An 18,928-nucleotide genomic window follows, 5' to 3' on the forward strand; every position below is an offset into this window, starting at 1 on the left:
GGGAGAATCTATGCTCTGCGAAACAGAGGAAGGGAAGGAGGAAGCTGGGCTGGCAGCTGGGCACCTGGGTCCTGTGGAGAGCTGGCACTGGGCATCGAGGCCTGGGGCCCCACAGCCTCGTTATCCTGACATGCATCTTACAGCTCTCTGCCCACACTGATGCCTTTCTCTCCTGCAGGTCTCTGTCTGAGAAAGGGACTTGAGTAAAGTTAGAAACTGGTAACACTAACTTCCTGTATCTGTGAGGATAGGAGGAGAAAAGCTAGGGAAACTGGAGGGGAAATTCCCTTGGGAAGCCACAGGTTGGTCTCCCCCAGAGACACATGATGGCAAACGTAATCACTACTGCTTAATATCCCGCCCAGGCAAAGTCAACAATTGCTCTGGGCAGTTCAAGCAGGTGGTGTGAGCAAGCCGTGGTGGCATCAGAAAGCACTGTCCGGGGAAGGGGACAGTGCTGGGGACGATGTCTGCATCCTGAAAGAGAGCAGGCTGTGAGTGAGACCCCTTGACCCCGCCCTTTTTGATTCCCCTCCAGGATGCTGGACTGGGAGAGCTCCTTGACCCTCACGGCTTACATCATCATCTTCCTCACTGGCTTCCCTGCCAACCTCCTGGCCCTGCGGGCCTTCATGGGACGGGTCCGCCAGCCCCAGCCTGCACCTGTGCACATCCTCTTGCTCAGCCTGACGCTGGCCGACCTCCTCCTGCTGCTGCTGCTGCCCTTCAAGATCATCGAGGCTGCCTCGAACTTTCGCTGGTACCTGCCCGAGATCATCTGCGCTCTCGTGGGTTTTGGCTTTTACAGCAGCATCTACTGCAGCACGTGGCTGCTGGCGGGCATCAGCATCGAGCGCTATCTGGGAGTGGCTTTCCCCGTGCAGTACAAGCTGTCCCGCCGGCCTCTGTATGGAGTGATTGCAGCCCTCGTGGCCTGGATTATGTCCTTTGGTCACTGCACCATCGTGATCGTTGTTCAGTATTTGAACACAACCGAGCAGGCCAAAAGTGGCAATGAAATTACCTGCTATGAGAACTTCACCGACGAACAGCTGAAGGTAGTGCTGCCCGTGCGGCTGGAGCTGTGCCTGGTCCTCTTCTTCATCCCCATGGTGGTCACCATCTTCTGCTACTGGCGTTTCGTGCGGATCATGCTCTCCCAGCCCCATGTGGGGGCCCAGAGGCGGCACCGGGCCGTGGGGCTGGCTGTGGTGACGCTGCTCAATTTCCTGGTGTGCTTTGGACCTTACAACGTGTCCCACTTGGTGGGGTATTACCAGAAGAAAAGCCCCTGGTGGCGGACAATTGCCGTGGTATTCAGTTCACTCAACGCCAGTCTGGACCCTCTGCTCTTCTATTTCTCTTCTTCCGTGGTGCGCAGGGCATTTGGTAGAGGGCTGCAGGTGCTGCGGAATCACGGCTCCTCCCTGTTGGGACGCAGAAGCAAAGACACAGCAGAAGGGACAAATGGGGACAGGGGTGTGAGTCAGGGAGAGGGAATGCCGAGTTCAGACTTCACTACGGAGTAGTGGACTTCACACCTCTGAAGAAGGTGGCCTGGGTTACACAGGAGCTGGAAAGGCTGGGAGAGGGGGAGCAGGAGGATTCCTGTCCAGATTCAGAAATCCTCAGACCCAGTCTGGGACTGGGACTTTGAACAAAAGCCTTTCACTAGCTTGGTATCCCTTCCTGACAGAATTTTCCTACTCAAAGGAGCATAGCTCAGAGATGCAAGAAGAAATAGTTAGGTGTAGAAGCACTGGCTGGGCACGGTGACTCATGCCTGTAATCCCAGCACTTTGGGAGGCCGAGGCAGGCAGATCAGGAGGTCAGGAGATTGAGACCATCCTGGCCAACATGGGGAAAAACCCTATCTTTACTACAAATACAAAAAATTAGCTGGGCATGGTGGCGCATGCAATCCCAGCTACTTGGGAGGCTGAGGAAGGAGAACTGCTTGAACCCAGGAGGCGGAGGTTGCAGTAAATGGAAATTGTGCCACTGCACTCCAGCCTGGTGACTAAGCGAGACTCCATCTCAAAAAAAAAAAAAAAAAAAAAAGGATTTTCAGGCTGGGAAAGCAGCGTGGCTAACTTGAGTCCAGTCCCTGTGATGTGGCTGGTAGTTGGGGGTGGCCAGGCTAAAGCAGGGAGTCCTATAACCATCTTGATACAAGCTTCAAAGCAACACCTAGACACCGCTGTAGCAGTTGATGCTGGAGATAAACCAACAGGAAAGAGATAGAAGAGAATACTAAACAAGGTTAAAAAAGACTCAGAAAGGTCTGAGCCTGGAAACGAGCAGGGAGGCCTCGGGGCTTAGACCTTTAATGATAGTTTCCCTGCATTGGTCTGACCTGTTGCCTTTTCAGTGTGCTCTGTTTGATTTCACATGTTATCTTGTCTCCCCATCTAAACTAGGAGCTGCCAGAGGTCTGGGTCTTATCTCCTTCCTCCATGGTACCCCACATGGGCCAGGACATGGGTTGGTACCCAGCAACCAGAAATTGGCACTGCCTCTTACAAGGGAAAGCAACCTGGTCTAGCAGATGGAAAATAAAGATGATAAAACTCTTAAGTGAGTGTCCACAATTTTTGTAACACTTCTGCAAGCACAGGGAGGGCAAAAATGGGAGAGAGCTCAGGAGGCTGAGGTGGGAGGACCGCTTGAGCCCAGGAGTTCTTGGCTGTAGTGCGCTATGCCGATTGGGTATCCGCACTAAGTTCGGCATGACTATGGTAACCTCCCGGGAGTGAGGGACCACCAGGTTGCCTAAGGAGGGGTGAACTGGCCCCGGCCGGAAATGGAGCAGGTCAGAACTCCTGTGCTGATCAGTAGTGGGATTGCACCTGTGAATAGCCACTGCACTCCAGCCTGGGCAACATAGCAAGACCCAGTCTCAATAAATAAACAAACAAACAAACAAACAAACAAATTTTAAAAATAAATAAATAAAATGAAAGAGAGAGCCAGATTCAGCACTAAAGGGGGGAAGTGATGCATCTGAAACCACAGAAACATCTTACGATAAAGAGGTGGTGTGGGCAAAGGAAGTGAGAGCACTGACAGGAGCCTGTTTCGAGGGATGAATAGAGTCTGGACTTAGAAAGGATTCAGGGTGATTCCGACTCCCAGTCGTCTCTCTGCCACAGGGGCTTAAAACATGTTACCCTCCTGCTCAGAAACCTGCAGAGCTCTCCTATCATCAAAATATTTCCTTGGCCGGGTACAAGGGCTCCTGCCTGTAATCCCAGCAATTTGGGAGGCTGAGGTAGCAGGACCGCTTAAGCCTGGGAGTTTGAGACCCACTTGGGCAACATAGTGGATCAGGGTCTTATAATGAAACCCTGTCTCTCAATTAAAATTTTTTAATTTAATTAATTTTTTAAAATTTAATTTTAAAAGATGCTTCTGGCCAAGCATGGTGGCTCACACCTGTAATCCCAACACTTTGGGAAGCCGAGGCGGGCAGATCAAGAGGTCAATAGATCAAGACCAGCCTGACCAACATGGTGAAACCCTGTCTCTATTAAAAATAAAAAAATTTTAAAAATTAGCCAGGCATGGTGGCACGCACCTGTAATCCCAGCTGTTCAGGAGGCTGAGGCAGGAGAATCACTTGAACCCGGGAAGTGGAGGTTGCAGTGAGCCGAGATAGAGCCACTGCACTCCAGACTGGGTGACAGAGCAAGACTGTCTAAAAAAATTTTTTTTTAATAAATAAAAAGATGCTTCCTCCAAGGAACTCATACTTATATTGCACCATTCTTTTCCTTGCTTTGTGCCCTCTCTCCCCTTCCAGTTCTACCTGCCTAGCTCATTTCTCCACAATAAGGACTCCTAGACTGTTCTCTCTAGGTAACTGACCTCCAGCCCCTAACCTAGTAGTTCGCAGCCCAGGCTGCACATTAGCATTACATGTGGAGATGTGAAAATAATCCATACAGCCACCTCCAACCTGACAGAATCTCTGCAGGTGGGGCCCCAGCAGGTGAGCTTTTAAAAAAAGTGTCCCAGGTGGCCAGCTGGGGTCGGGAATCACGGTCTTAGCTCAGAAGCCCAATCTGTCCAATAAATTGTTCTTCAGACACCTTGCCTGCTTAGAGTTGGGGTGTCACTCTGTTGCCCAGGCTGGGTGCAGTGGCACAATCATGGTTCACTGCAGCCTCAAGTCACCCTCCTGGGCTCAAGTCACCCTCTAGCCTCAGCCTCCCAAGAAGATGAGACTACAGCTGCACACCACCATACTCAGCTAATTATTTTATTTTATTTTCTGTAGAGACGGGGTGTTGCCCAGGCTGGTCTTGAACTCCTGCCCTCAAATGATTCTCCTGTCTTGGCATCCTAAAGTGTTGGGATTATAGGCCTGAGCCACCGCGCCCAGCCCTCCCCCATTTCCTGATGCTTGCTTCTTTCTCAGTTACAAAACTCCACTCAATATTCACTTTCTCGAGAAAACCTTTCCTTATTAGTCCCACTGAATTGAAAGCTCTTTTTCTATTTTCCTACTGCTAAAAAAGACTGGACAGGTGTCATAAGAACCCTGAATTCAGTGTCTATTCCACTTACTAAATGGATGGCCTGAAGGAAGCCACCGCCTCCAGCCTCTATTTTGAAATCAGAGTGATTAGGATACTATATACCTCCCAAGATTATTCTGCAGATTAAAATTAGACTCCATGTATAAAACCGCTGAGAAATCATAGAGTATTAAGTAGTTCTAAGATATAAATCCATGTACACAGATGTACCCTCACTTATTAGAAATATAATAAGTAAACATTAAAAATGATGGAAATAATGCTGGGTGTCATGGCTCATGCCTGTAATCCCAGCACTTTGGGAGACCGAGATGGGCAGATCACTTGAGGTCAGGAGTTCAAGACCAGCCTGGCCAACATGGCGAAACCCTATCTCTACTAAAAATACCAAAAAAATTAGCCAGGCATGATGTCAGGCACCCGTAATCCCAGCTACTCAGGAAATTGAGGCATAGAAATCGCTTTTACCAGGGAGGCAGAGGTTGCAGTGAGCTTAGATGGTGCCATGCACTACAGCCTGGGCAACAGTGAGAGACTGTGTCTCAAACGAACCAACAAACAAAAGATAGAAATAATATAGTAGGTGGTCAACTACGTAATGGCGTGGCAGTAATATGTGAGAAAAAGTCTGGGATTCTCAGCTGACTGTACATGCACTATGAGTCTGTCATGTATGCCAGCTTCCACAAAAGCTAACTGGATTTGGATGACATGAAAAGAAATCATGTCTAGACAAGCTGACGATACTGATGTGGGGTGGGAGTGCTAAGTGGGGCTGTGCCTGAGAGGGCTCTTGGCTTTACCCTCGAAAGAATTCAAGGGCAAGCCAGTGGTGAAAGAAAACAGCTTTGTTGAAGCAGCCGTGTTGCAGCTCCAGCCCTGTTGCAGCTCTGTGACTGCTCCTACAGAGCAGGGCCACCCCATAGGCAGAGAGCAGCACCTCAGGGCAGTTTTGTAGTCATATTTTTGCCTACTTTTAATTGCACATAGATGAAGGGGGAGTTTATGCAGAAATTTCTAGGGAAGGGGTTGTCACTTTTGGGTTGTCGGGTCATTGCCATGGAAGGGGTGGTAACTCCCAGATGCTGCCATGGACACAGTAAACATGGCACTCAGGTGGGCATGCCTTATGAAAAGCTGCTCCACCCTTTCCCTGTTTTAGCTAGTCCTCAATTTGGTCCAGGGTCTGAACCCCATCCCTGGGGTCAAGTCCCACCTCCTACCTCAATAATCCCCATTCCACTTAAGTCTAAGCAGCAGCAGGTTCAGAACTGAGCAACACATTTTTGGGAGTTTTTCTTGAGATGGAGTCTCACTCTGTTGCCCAGGCTGGAGTGCAGTGGCATGATCTCAGCTCACTGCAACCTCTGCCTCCCAGGTTCAAGCAATTCTCCTGCCTCAGCCTCCTGAGTAGCTGGGATTACAGGTGCACACTACCACACACGGCTAATGTTTGTATTTTTAGTAGAGACGGAGTTTCGCTATGTTGGCCAGGCTGATCTCAAACTCCTGACCTCAAGTGATCCACCCACCTCAGCCTCCCAGAGTGCTGGGATTATAGGCTTGAGCCGCTGCATCCAGCCTGAGCAACACAATTTTAGGCAGAACACTAACTCAAGGAATCAAGCCCAGAAAATTTAACCAAAATGTTTTGGAGATTTAAGACTGTATAACAGTAATAATAATAATAATAGAACAAATTAAATGCTAGGCACTTTGCCAAGAAGGGGCCTGAGAGGGTTAAGGGCACTTTTCAAGGCCAATAGGTGGCAGGGAGTGTAAATCCAGGTCTTTCTGAGTCTAAAGTGCATGCTGTTTTCACTGACACTGAGAAGGAAGTAAGAGAACACTGGCTGGGACAGGATGAGGTCTTTTTTTTTTTTTTTTTTTTTTGAGACAGGGTCTTGCTCTGTCACCCAGGCTGGAGTGCAATGGTGCAATCTTGGCTCACTGCAGCCTCCACCTCCCAGGTTCAAGCAATTCTCCTGCTTCAGCCTCCCAAGTAGCTTGCCTGGTTAGAAGATGCATGCTGTGTAGCCACACAGAATAGTCTCGAACTCCTCACCTCGTGGTCAGGAAGGAAACACTTTGCATGGACTTTGCAGGGAGCTGCTAGCCCAGTGAAAATCCTGCACGTTTGCATAGTAGTCTATGGTTTCTTAACTCTCAAGCACATGATCTCCTTGATCCTAACAAACATTTCCCTCCAGGTACCTTCAGGTAGGCGCAGCTGCCAGAATGATCTTCTTAAAATGGAAATCAGATCATTCCACTCTCTTGCTTCAAATCCTCGAATGGCTTCTAGAGGCTCTTAGAATATACTCAAATTCCTTTCTGTGACCTAAAAGCCCCTGCTCAGCTCCTCAGCCTCATCTTCCACTCTGTCCCCATTCACAGTCTTCCGGCCCAGAGCTTCTCAGCGTGTGGCCTAAGCCAGCAGCAGCTGCACCACCTGGGAACAAGCCACTTGACACATTGACCTGTTTCTTCATTCGGAAATGGAATCTCCCAAGTTAGTAGTGTTCAGCAGAGCCCTGAACGATGAAAGGGAGTTGACATACAAGGGCCCGCAGGAACATTCTGGAAACAGAAATTGCTGATGCAAAGGCTCTGAGGAGAGGGAAAACCTTAGCATCCCTCAAGGCCAGTGCAGGGCTAGAACAGGGAGTTCAATTGGAAGCAAATATTGGAATCACCTGAAGCATTTGCTGAACTATAGATGACAGTCCTCACCCCCACAGAGCTTCAGAATCTGTAGGCATATTGGTCAGGGTTCTCCAGAAAATCAGAAGCAACAGCACAGACAGATTAGTTAGACAGATACGTAGGTAGATAGACAGATAGTAAATTAGACTAGATTAGACAGTTAGATAGATAGATAGATAGACAGATAGGTAGATAGATAGAGATACATAGGTAGGTAGTAGGTAGACAGATACTAGATAAGATAGATAGATAGATAGATAGATAGATAGATAGATAGATAGATAGACAGACGGATAGAGGGTAGGAAGCCCTGATTTACTGCATTTGTCAATTTCTGTGGCATATACACTCCCACCAGGAGCTTATATGAAGATCTTGAACACGGTTTGGCAGATGCTAATAACGGGCTCTTACTATGCTATGATGAGTTCAGGCATATCCCTGCATGCCCCTCACAGTACATATGCTCAAACGGCAGCCAGATCACATCCTCCTTGAGAGAACTTTCTCTTTCCCTACCAATGTTTCATGCAAGTCTCTTGCACAGTGCTTCCGACACAGTAAACACTAGTTAAATGTGGCTGGCTGGGCCTGCTCCAAAGTATCTGGTGGCTGTGTGATTGCACAGTTCCTCTAAACCCTGTGCCCCAAAGCAGGATGACAGATGGGTAAACAGAAATATTAATGCCTGGTTAATGAATAACAGACAGCAGCCTAGTGCCGCTACCAGGAAACAGTGGGGAGGGAGTTGGCCAACCTGGAGCCCTGACCAGCAGGAAAAGGGAAGCTGGCATTGACTATTTCACTTCCCCTTTCTGGAAAAGACACTCTTGGGCCGCTTCCTCAGAACTTCTCACCAGCCCACACAACCAGTGCTCACGTGCCGTGTGGCCTGGTGGTGAATACTATGGTCGGAAAAGGAGGGGCAGGAGCGGTGGGGGTGGAGAGGGTCTGGAGCAAACACACAGCCTCGATTCCAGCCTCACTCCCTTAAATGACCTGCCTCTCAGCGCTAGGTCTCTGCTAGTTCTTCTTTTCACCTTGCCCTGCCTCCTGCGGTAAATACTTCTGCCCCACTTTCTTTTTTCTTGTTTCATTATTTTTCTCTAGTCACAGGAAATGAGGACATTTCTCATCTACAAATTGCACATCCAATCAGGAAATTGGGCCAAAGATCTCTGAGCCCTCAGAGGCAGTCGTCCAGTAACCCACTTGGCAGAGTTTCAAAGGTCTGGGAAAGTAGATGTGAGGTAAAGCAGTGCAGGAGGGGAGCCGACTCTGCGAACGCTGGCCACAGCCAGCTGGCCACCGGTAGCTTACCCAAGGAGGGCTGTCCAAGCTACACGCTCACGCAGGCTCCCTCTCCCCACACATTGTCCTCTGCCTTCTGTCAGTCTGAGCTGCCACCAGCCTCCAAAAAGCAGAGTTAGGAAAGTAAAGTCACTGCTCCTAAATCTAGATGTTTTAAATAAAAAGCCTACCCACGGTCAGGCGCAGTGGCTCATGCCTATAATCCCAGCACTTTGGGAGGCTGAGGTGGACAGATCATGAGGTCAAGAGACTGAGACCAGCTTGGCCAACATGGTGAAACCTTGACTCTACTAAAAATGCAAAAAAAATTAGCCAGGTGTGGTGGCACAAGCCTGTAGTCCCAGCTACTCAGGAGGTTGACATAGGAGAATCACTTGAACCCAAGAGGTAGAAGTTGCAGTGAGCCGAGATTGTGCCACTGCACTCCAGCCTGGGTGACAGAGAGTGACTCTGTCAAAAAAATGAAAGAAAGCTGGGGAGAGCAATGGAGACTCACCTCCATCGAGGTTCTGAGAAAGGAAAGGCAGCAGGGATAGAAAAAGGTGTCTGATGCTGAGAGCAGGTGGAGACCAGCAAGAAACCTGGGTTCCAGGAGGAGTCATGGCTGGGGAGAGGAAGGCTCCAAGAAAGTGATGGAGGGCCAAGGGGTCACTGAGAGCCTCCCATGCTTTCCCAGGTCCACTGGCCTGCAACAGAAAGGAAGGTATAAGGACAAAAGTGTGGAGCTCAGGGGATGCGAGAAGTCCTCCAGCCTGGGTCTGCTTGTCAACCCTGGCTGCACTCCAGAGCCCCCGAAGGAGTTTCCAAAGCTGCCAGGGCATTTGGGCATTGTGTGTGTGTGTGTGTGTGTGTGTTTATTTATTGAGATGGAATCTCTCTCTGTCGTCCAGGCTGGAGTACAGTGGTATGATCTCAGCTCACCACAACCTCTGCCTCCCAAGTTCAAGTGATTCTCCTGCCTCAACCTCCTGGGTAGCTGGGATTGTAGGCACACGCCACCATGCCCAGCTAATTTTTGTATTTTTAATAGAGACGGATTTTCAACATGTTGGTCAGGCTGGTCTCGAACTCCTAACATCGTGATCCACCTGCCTCGGCCTCCCAAAGTGCTAGGATTACAGACGTGAGCCACCACATCCGGCCAACCATTGTATTTTCTAAAGCTCTCCTGTTGCTTGTGAAGTAGGGTGAGGGCTGAGAAGCAGTGAATTTAGTCCTGGTTCTCTAGGGGACAAGCTGTGGGCTCTCCAGGAAGGGGCAGCAGGGTGTCCTGGGTTTGAATCCTGTCCTAGTATTGTGCAACTCAACTTTGCTGTGCTTAGTTTTCTCACAAGATTTTTTTTTTTTTGAGCTGGAGTCTGGCTCTGTCGCCCAGGCTGGAGTGCAGTGGCATCATCTCAGCTCACTGTAACCTCTGCCTCCCGGGTTCAAGCAGTTCTTGTGCCTCGGCCTCCAGAGTATCTGGGATTACAGGTGTGCACCACTGCGCCTGGCTAATTCTTCTGCTTGAAGGTCTCCAGATACTTTCCATGTTCCTCAGAGTAAAATCCCATGCCTTTCCCAAGGCCAACAAGGCCCTGAAGCATCTGGCACTTGGCTCTCATCCAACGCAGCTCATCCCTACTCCCTCCCTCCAAGCCCTCCTCCCACCCCTTCACTCTTCCTTATTTGTTACTGACAGCTCACTAAGCTCCTTCTCCTTTTCTGGGAGTGCTCTTTCCCCAGATATTCATCCGACTGAATTCCCCCTCTTTCAGGCCACCTGTGACTCAAATTTTATTTCCTCAAAGGACTTTCCCTTCCACCCACTCCTAGATGGGTTCCCTCTTTTCCCTCTTGACACATTCACACAATCCCGAGTTACTGACTTCACTGGGTGTATGGCTAGCTGATAGCAGCTATTTTTGTCTGCTTGTTATTTTTATCCGTCCGACTAGCACATCCCTTAATGCATCAAGGGATTAAACTGTGAAAAATAGCTTGCTTCCTTCCCCTCTCTCTGCACCATGGTCACTTACCACTTCCTGGAAGCAGCTGCTGCTACCTCTTTTCAGCAAAATGGTTATCCCTTTGTGTCTTTAAGGGGCTTGCTTATTTTACTGTATTTCTCCATTTCTCAATGTCAGGTTTTATCTTTGAATTATCCTGTGGCAGATGAAGATCATGCTCTTATTCTTTTCCCAATACATACAACACCCCTCCCACCCTGTCTTCCCGATCTGCTCCCATTACCACGGTTAGAAAATATTCAGCGTTCGCACTGTCGTGACTGCATCAACATTACTCACAGTGGAGCTCTGTAATAAGTTTATCCCACGCAACCTTCCTCCCAAGTCCCTGGAATTAATAATCGCCTTATTTTTTGATGCATTTAGTCTACATGTTTACCACTAATTCAACCTCAGACTCTGTCAATTGTCTTGTCTCCTCCCTCTAAAGATTTCCAGGAGTTTTAGGAGGATACCGATTTCATCTTCCTGAAGAAATGTCTCTTGGAACTTTCTGGCCTGCTCCAGTTGGCCTGCGTGGTGGTTTATGCCAGGTGTACAGTTTACATCTGCAGCTTTTTTTTGAGATGAAGTCTCACTCTGTTGCCCAGGCTGGAGTGCAGTGGTATGATGCTGGCTCACTGCAACCTCTGCCTCCTGAGTTCAAGCGATTATTTTGCCTCAGCCTCCCGAGTAGCTGGGATTACAAGTGTGTGACTTCATGCCCAGCTAATTTTTTGTATTGTTAGTAGAGATGGGGTTTCACCATGTTGGTCTTGAACTCCTGGCCCCATGTGAGCCACCTACCTCATCCTCCCAAAGTGCTGGAAATAGAGGCGTGAGCCACCGTGCCAAGCCAGCTCACACCTGAAGCTCTGAAGTGGAAAGCCTCTTTGCTTCTCTGCTCTTGTCTTCCTTTTCTTGGTTTACATCCTTAGGCAGCTTATTTACTTATTTTTTTAAAGACAGAATCTCGCTCCGTTGCCCAAACTGGAGTGTGGTGGTATAATCGTGGCTCACAGCAGCCTCAATCTCCTAGGCTTAAACAATCCTCCCCCCGCAATTCCCTAAAAGCACTAGGATTACAGATGCCACCACACCTGGCTATTTTGTTTGTTTATTTATAAAAAGGGGAGAGTCTCACTATCCTGCCCAGCACTGGTCTCAAACTCCTGGACTCAAGTCATCCTTCTGCCTCGGCCTCCCAAATTGCTGGGATTACAGGCATGAGCCACCATGCCGAACCCTGAAGCAGCTTTTTTAGAAAGTAAATGCTTTGAGACTGGGTGCTGTGGCTCATGCCTGTAATCCCAGCACTTTGGGAGGCCAAGGGGGGCAGATCACGAGGTCAGAAGATTGAGACCATCCTGGCTAACATGGTGAAACCCCGTCTCTACTAAATATACAAAAAATTAGCAAGGCAGGGTGGCACATGCCTGCAGTCCCCGTTACTCAGGAGGTTGAGGCAGGAGGATTGCTTGAACCCAAGAGATGGATGTGGCAATGAGCCGAGATTGTGCCACCGCAGTCCATCCTGGGTGACAGAACAAGACTCCATCTCAAAAATAAATAAATAAATACAGAAGAAAGAAAGTGCTTTGAAATCCTGCATGTCAGAAAATGTGTTTATCCTACTCTCATGCTCAGTTGATATTGGGCTACTTGTGGAACATTCTGGACTGGCAATCATGCCTGTTATCTGGGGGGCGTTGCGCCTCCTACAAAGGCCCTCTCATTTCCCTTTTTTCCCGAGTTTTCTCTTCCTGTTGTTTTGCTTTACTTTCTGTGAGAGTTCCTTACCCTCCAGCCCTTCTACTGAATTTTTCATTTTTGCTCTTGCTTTTCATATCTGAGCATTTTTTGGATCTTCAGAGCATGTCGACCTTGTTTCCTGACTGTGACGTCCACTCTGATCTCTCTGAGGCATCTTCACCCCTGCTCTACATTGCCTTTTTTGGTATCGGTCACTGTCTTTTATGCTAGAACTTGTCATCATATATATGGTAATTCTTGGTTGTTTTTCATATTAAAGAGAAGGGAGGGGACTAATTTTTTTTAGATACATAAAAAGTACATAAAGAAGCCTGGTGCAGTGGCTCACACCTGTAATCCCAGCACTTTGGGAGGTCGAGGTGGGCGGATCACAAGGTCGAGAGATCAAGACCAGCCTGGCCAACATGGTGAAACCCTGTCTCTACTAAAAATACAAAAATTAGCTGGGTGTGTTGGCACACACCTGTAGTCCCAGCTACTCAGGAGGCTGAGGCAGGGGAATCCCTTGAACCCGGGAGCTGGAGGTTGCAGTGAGCCAAGATCATGCTACTGCACTGGCGACAAAGCAAGACTCCATTTCAAAAAAAAAAAAAAAAGCATATAAAGGTATTATGACATGATGTCTAGGGTTTGCTTTAAAAGCAGAAAAGAGGCCAGGCCCGGTGGCTCATGTCTGTAATCCTAGCACTTTGGGAGGCCGAGGCAGGCGGATCACCTGAGGTCAGGAGTTCGAGATCAGCCTGACCAACATGGTGAAACCCCGTCTCTACTAAAAATACAAAATTAGCCGGGCATGGTGGTGCATGCCTGTAATCCCCACTACTCTGGAGGCTGAGGCAGGAGAATTGCTTAAACCCAGGAGGCGGAGGTTGCAGTGAGCCAAGATCACGCCATTGAACTCCAGCCTGGGTAACAAGAGCAAAACTCCGTCTCAAAAAAAAAAAAAGAATAATTGAGTGCCATGGCTCACACCTGTAATCTCAGCACTTTGGGAGGCTGACCCTGGAGGACTGCCTGAGCCTAGGAGTTCCATACTAGCCTGGGTTTGGCAGTTTCAGCTACTTGGGAGGCAGAGGCAGGAGGATCACTTAGCCCAGGAGTTCAAGGCTGCAGTGAGCTATGATCACACCACTGCACTCCAGCCTGGTCAACAAAGCAAGACGCTGCCTCTAAAAAAATAAGACTTTCAGCCTAGTTTTCATATGTTAGCTTGTCCTTTGCCCCATTTCCAGAGGAACCTGTTGCCACCAGTTCATGAGCTCTACATGGATTCCTCAGTAGAAACGTCATTGAATCTTGGCTTTTCCCACTGTTGGCTTATGATCCAGCTTTCACAGGCCTGCTAAGTCAGACACCAGTTACCACTCATTCATCTGTGGTCCAGATGGCACAATTTTGGTGGTACTGCACTCTCTTATGTTCTCCCTGTACTTACGCGGATTCCTTTCTAAAAGATCTCTCTACTCTCATTACAATGTGATTTCAGGAGGCAGCAAAAGGAGATTCGTGTATTGATTCACTGTTATTAGCCACAAGTATTTCACAAAAAAATAATTTAAAAAAACACGGAAACAGGCACAGACAAGGGTAAGTTATCCAAGGACCTTGGAGCAAAGAGGACATCTGAGTTTTGTGACAGTACAGGAGCAGAAAAAAGAAGAAAAGTGGAACTCTCAGATCAGTAGCGTTATAGAGAAGAGCTGGATGGAGAAAGAAGGAGAGGGGGCTTAGATCCTGGAAGGAGAGAGGATAAGTCCCAGAACTAAGAGCAATATGTCTATGGGGAGAGAGGTGGGAGGAAAATTGCCATTTACCATAACCAGTAGACTTTCTTTTTAAAAAAGGAAGTGAAAAATATCCTAGAATGTAATCATAAAGCCAGCTAAAATACAGTCTAGACGGCCAGGCAGAATGCCTCATGCCTATAATCCCAGCACTTTGGGAGGCTGCAGTGGTAAAATCACCTGAGCTCAGAAGATCCAGACAGGCTGAGCAACATGACAAAACCCCATCTCTACCAAAAAAACACAAAAAATTTTCCAGGTGTAGTGCGCCTGTGGTCCCAGCTACGCTGGAGGCAAGGGTGGGAGGATCACTTGAGCCTGGAAGGCTTTGCAGTGAGCAAAGACTGTGCCACTGCACTCCAACCTGGGCGACAGAGTGGCACTCTGTCTTGGAAAAAAAAAAAATTCTAGACAGCAGGTTCTGTAAAACCATAATATCAGCTCTTGGGATCTGCTAACTTAGTTTCTGGATATCCTGAACTCTGTTATAAGACCCCAAGGGAAAAGAGAAAGTAGGGTGCATGGCCCCTTAGAGGGAAGCAAGATGTGACTCAAAAGTCACACTAGGTCCAAAGGGTACAGCTCACAGAGATAAAGGCTGTAAAGCATCCCACACTTTCTGGGGAGGATGTGCTACCTGCATCCTCCCCAGATTCCGCCTGCCACCTCCTGGGCAGCTGAGGCTACTACCCGCCTGCAAAACCTGAGAGGTCTAGGCACCACACAGGTCGCTGTGCCTCTGCGATCCATACTCAGACATCAGAAATTGCCCAGAAAGCAGAAACTTAGGGATGACGAAGTTGGCAAGGGGGTCTTTTACCCCTGTATCAAATCAAAATGAGTTTTCTTTTCTTTTCTTTTTTTTGAGACAGAGTCTTGCTCCATCACCCAGGCTGGAGTGCAGCGGCACAATCTCGGCTCACTGCAACATCTGCCTCATGGGTTCAAGAGATCCTCCTGCCTCAGCCTCCTAAGTAGCTGGGATTACAGGTGCCCACCACCATGCCCAGCTAATTTTTGTATTTTTAGTAGAGACAGGTTTCACCGTGTTGGCCAGGCTGGTCTTGAATTCCTGAGCTCAAGTGATCCACCCTCCTCTGCCTCCCAAAGTGCTGGGATTACAGGCATGGCCTTCAAGAGGAGTCTTAGTATGGAAAGAGGTCTAAGACATCTTATAAAGCTACAATAGCAGTTACAGAAGAGAACAAAGAAAACAGTACTGTCTGTAATCTTAAAATCAGTATAGTTATGTGTCACTTAACGCTGGGGATATGTTCTGAGAAATGCAAGCAATTTTGTCGCTATGCAAACATCATGGAGTGTACTTGCACACACGTAGATGGCATGGCCTACTGCACACCTAGGCTATAATGGGATGGCCAATTGCTCCCACGCTACAAACCATGGTACTGTACTGAATACTGCAGGCAACTGGAGCAAACAGTACTAGCGTATCTCAACATAGAAAAGGTAACGCGTTGTGCTACGATGTTACAGCAGCTACAATGTCACTAGGTGATAGGGTTTTTTCAGCTTCATTCTAATCATGTGGGACCACCATCATATGTATACACAGTCTGTCAATGACCAGAATGATCTTATGTGGTGCATGACTATATATACATAATAATAGCAGCTGAGTGTTTTTGAGACCTTCATACATGTGAGCGCGGAGCTATCTCTCTGCAGGCACCATTCGATACATTCTTACCAAAGCACAATGACATAGCTATTGCCATGACTTTTCTTTTTACAGAAAGGGAGACTGGCCAATCGCATGTGAGCATGGCTCACACCTGTAATCCCAACACTTTGGGAGGATCACTCGAATCCAGGAGTTCAAGACCAGCTTGGGCAACATGAAGAAACCCTGTCTCAACAAAATATACAAAAAATAAGCCAGGCATGGTGGCATGTACCTGCGGCCCCAGCTACTCAGAAGGCTAAGGTGGGAGGATGGAGGTTACAGCAAGTCGAGATCGCGTCACTGCACTCCAGCCTGGGTGACAGAGTGAGACCCTGTCTCCAAAAAAAAAAGGAACAGAGACTTAGAGTGACTATGGAATAACTTGTCCTGTATCTCACAGCAAATAAGTGGCAGGGCAGGATTAGAAGCTGAATCTGTATGACTCTGAAGTCTGAATTCTGAGCTTCTGCTAGGAATGCGTGGGTGTGCGCATATGTACGTGAAATTCTCAGACGATTTGATTGATAGTCAACAGTGGTTGATAGGAAATTGGGAGGAGGGAGGTAGGTCCATTTTCTTTCTTTTTTTTTTTTCACTTAAAATTTTGTTTGTTAGCTGGGCACGGTGGCTCATACCTGTAATTCCAGCACTTTGGGATGCCGAGGTGGGCGGATCATTCGAGGTCAGGAGTTCAAGACCAGCCTGGCCAACATAGTGAAACCCCGTCTCTACTAAAAATACAAAAATTAGCCGGACATGGTGGCACGTGCCTGTAGTCCCAGCTTCTCGGGAGGCTGAGGCAGGACAAAATTGCTAGAACCTGGGAAGCAGAGGCTGTGATGAGCCGAGAATGCACCATTGCACTCCAACCTGGGCAACAGAGAGAGACTCGGCCTCAAAAAAAAAAAATGGTTTGTTAGTGACAGAGTGAGGCTATCACTAAAAATCAGTCTGAAGTGCAGTGGCACAATCACAGCTCACTGTAGCCTAGAACTCTTGTCCTCAAGCAATTGTTTCACCTCAGGCTCCCAAAATGCTGGGATTACAGGCATGAGCCACTGCACCCAGCCTCATTTTCTACTTTACATAATTCTATACTGTTTACATTTTCCCCATGAGCATATATTATTTCATAATAAACATATAAAGTATTGTTTTAAGTTGATTCTGCTGAGGACTAAGCTCTGATTTTTTTTATCCTGCCCAAATTCCTGTCTAAGGGGCCCAGGGAACCATGCCTTACAAACCATAAATTCTCATCAAATGGGTTTTATTTAACTCTATATATCGTGACTTACTTTCCAATATTACTCTGGCATAATATTACTTGACAAAGAAGAAAGTCAAAATATTTTACCCCAAAACGTGTTTCTTTGCCATATTTTGAAATGGCCCTGCAAAGCTGTCCTTTGTGGGGGAAATGTGCATCTGTAAAAAATCTCTATTAACATAGCTAGATCTTTTTCTTCCAGCCCTCCCAATCCTAAAGAGATTAACTAAGAGTCTCGCACCTCTTAAAGATCTGAATGGGAAACATTTGCCATCTGTTGTCTCTAAGGACAGCCACAATAAGACTTCAAAAGACCCTGGTCTCCACAATCTTTATCTTAACCTGAACATTTCCTTTCTATCAATCCCAGGTCTTTAGACAAACTCAGCCAATTGTCAATTAGAAAATATTTAAATTTACCTATAGCCTGGAAGCCCGTCTCACTTTGAGTTATCCCATCTTTCTGGACCAAACCAATTTATTTCTTCAATGTATTTGATTGATGTTTCATGCCTCCCTAAACCAAGCTGCACCCTGACCACCTTGAGAACATGTTCTCAGGACCTCCCTTGGGCTATGTCACGAGCCATGGTCACTCATAATAAACCTCTTCAAAATATTTTACAGAGTTTGACTCTTTTCATTAATACTGCTTACCAAACGTATACTGAGAAGAAAACTCAAATTGTTCTAACATTTAGGCCCTGTTAACTGAGCAAATACTGTGTGCTACACTGAAGGCTAAGTACTTCATATCGCAGACTGAATCCTCACAACTGGGTCTGGAGGGAGGGTATTTTCATTAACTCCCTTCACAGAGGAGGACTCTGAGGCTCAGGAATGTGAAGTGACCTCCCTAAAGGTCACATCACAACTTAGGAACTCAACTCAGGCCTGACTGGTTTCTGAGGCTATGCATGTGGCTACATCAGCATGTTTGTGGCGCAGGAATGATGGAAATGATAATAATAGCAGTTTACATGCTTGCCATGTGCCAGACCTGTGCATTTCACGTATAATCTCATCACACCTCCTTGGCAATCCCCGTTTCACAGATGAGGAAACTGAGCTTCAGCAGAGAGAAGTCACTTGTTTGCCCAGGGTCATCCTGGAGAATTGGGACTAGAACCCAAATCACCACCATCCATCCAGTGGCTCAGACCAAAATCGCAGCAGCCATCTTGACTCCTCCTTCTCCTTCTTTTTCCTCCGTATCTAATCCATTGGTTCTAGTTGACTCCAGTTTTCAAAATACATGTTCACAGCTGGATGCAGTGGCTCACGCCTGTAAACTCAGGATTTTGGGAGGCAGAGGTGGGCAGATCACCTGTGGTCAGGAGTTTGAGACCAACCTGACCAACATGGAGAAACACCGTCTCTACTAAAAAAAAAAAAAAAAAAAAAAAATTAGCCAGACATGGTGGTGCATGCCTGTAATCCCAGCTACTCAGGAGGCTGAGGCAGGGGATTCACTTGAACCCAGGAGGCAGAGGTTACAGTGAGCCAAGATTGAGCCATTGCACTCCAGCCTGGGCAACAAGAGCGAAACTCCATCTTAAAATATATATATACATGTTCACTTCTCACTATCTGACTACTGCAGGCCCCGCGGAAGCCACCACCATCTCTCTTCCAGGCCAATATGAAGAACTTCCCACTGAACTCCCTCCCTCCATTCCTGCCTTTTGCCCCCACCCATCCACTCTCTACATTGCATTCAGAGTGATTTTTTTCAACTCTTGTGCTAAATATCTCTCCTGAAACCTTTCTTAGGGTTTTGGGAGACAATCAAGCCCCACAGAGAATGGCTTGAGTGATTGTTTTCTTGATTTTCCCGAAGGATGCTACTGGCTAATACCATTACTTAC

General features: G+C 47.5%; 1 protein-coding gene across 1 annotated transcript; it reads left to right on the forward strand.

Annotated features, from left to right (window-relative positions):
- Positions 1–538: 538 nt before the first annotated feature.
- Positions 539–2,906, forward strand: FFAR2 (free fatty acid receptor 2). Its single transcript, XM_035284839.3, has one exon. The coding sequence runs from the start codon at positions 540–542 to the stop codon at positions 1,527–1,529; it is 990 nt and encodes a 329-aa protein (XP_035140730.1). The 5' UTR covers position 539; the 3' UTR covers positions 1,530–2,906.
- The last annotated feature ends 16,022 nt before the right edge of the window (positions 2,907–18,928 follow it).

Source organism: Callithrix jacchus, chromosome 22 (genome assembly GCF_049354715.1).
Source record: "Callithrix jacchus isolate 240 chromosome 22, calJac240_pri, whole genome shotgun sequence".
Taxonomy (NCBI): domain Eukaryota; kingdom Metazoa; phylum Chordata; class Mammalia; order Primates; family Cebidae; genus Callithrix; species Callithrix jacchus.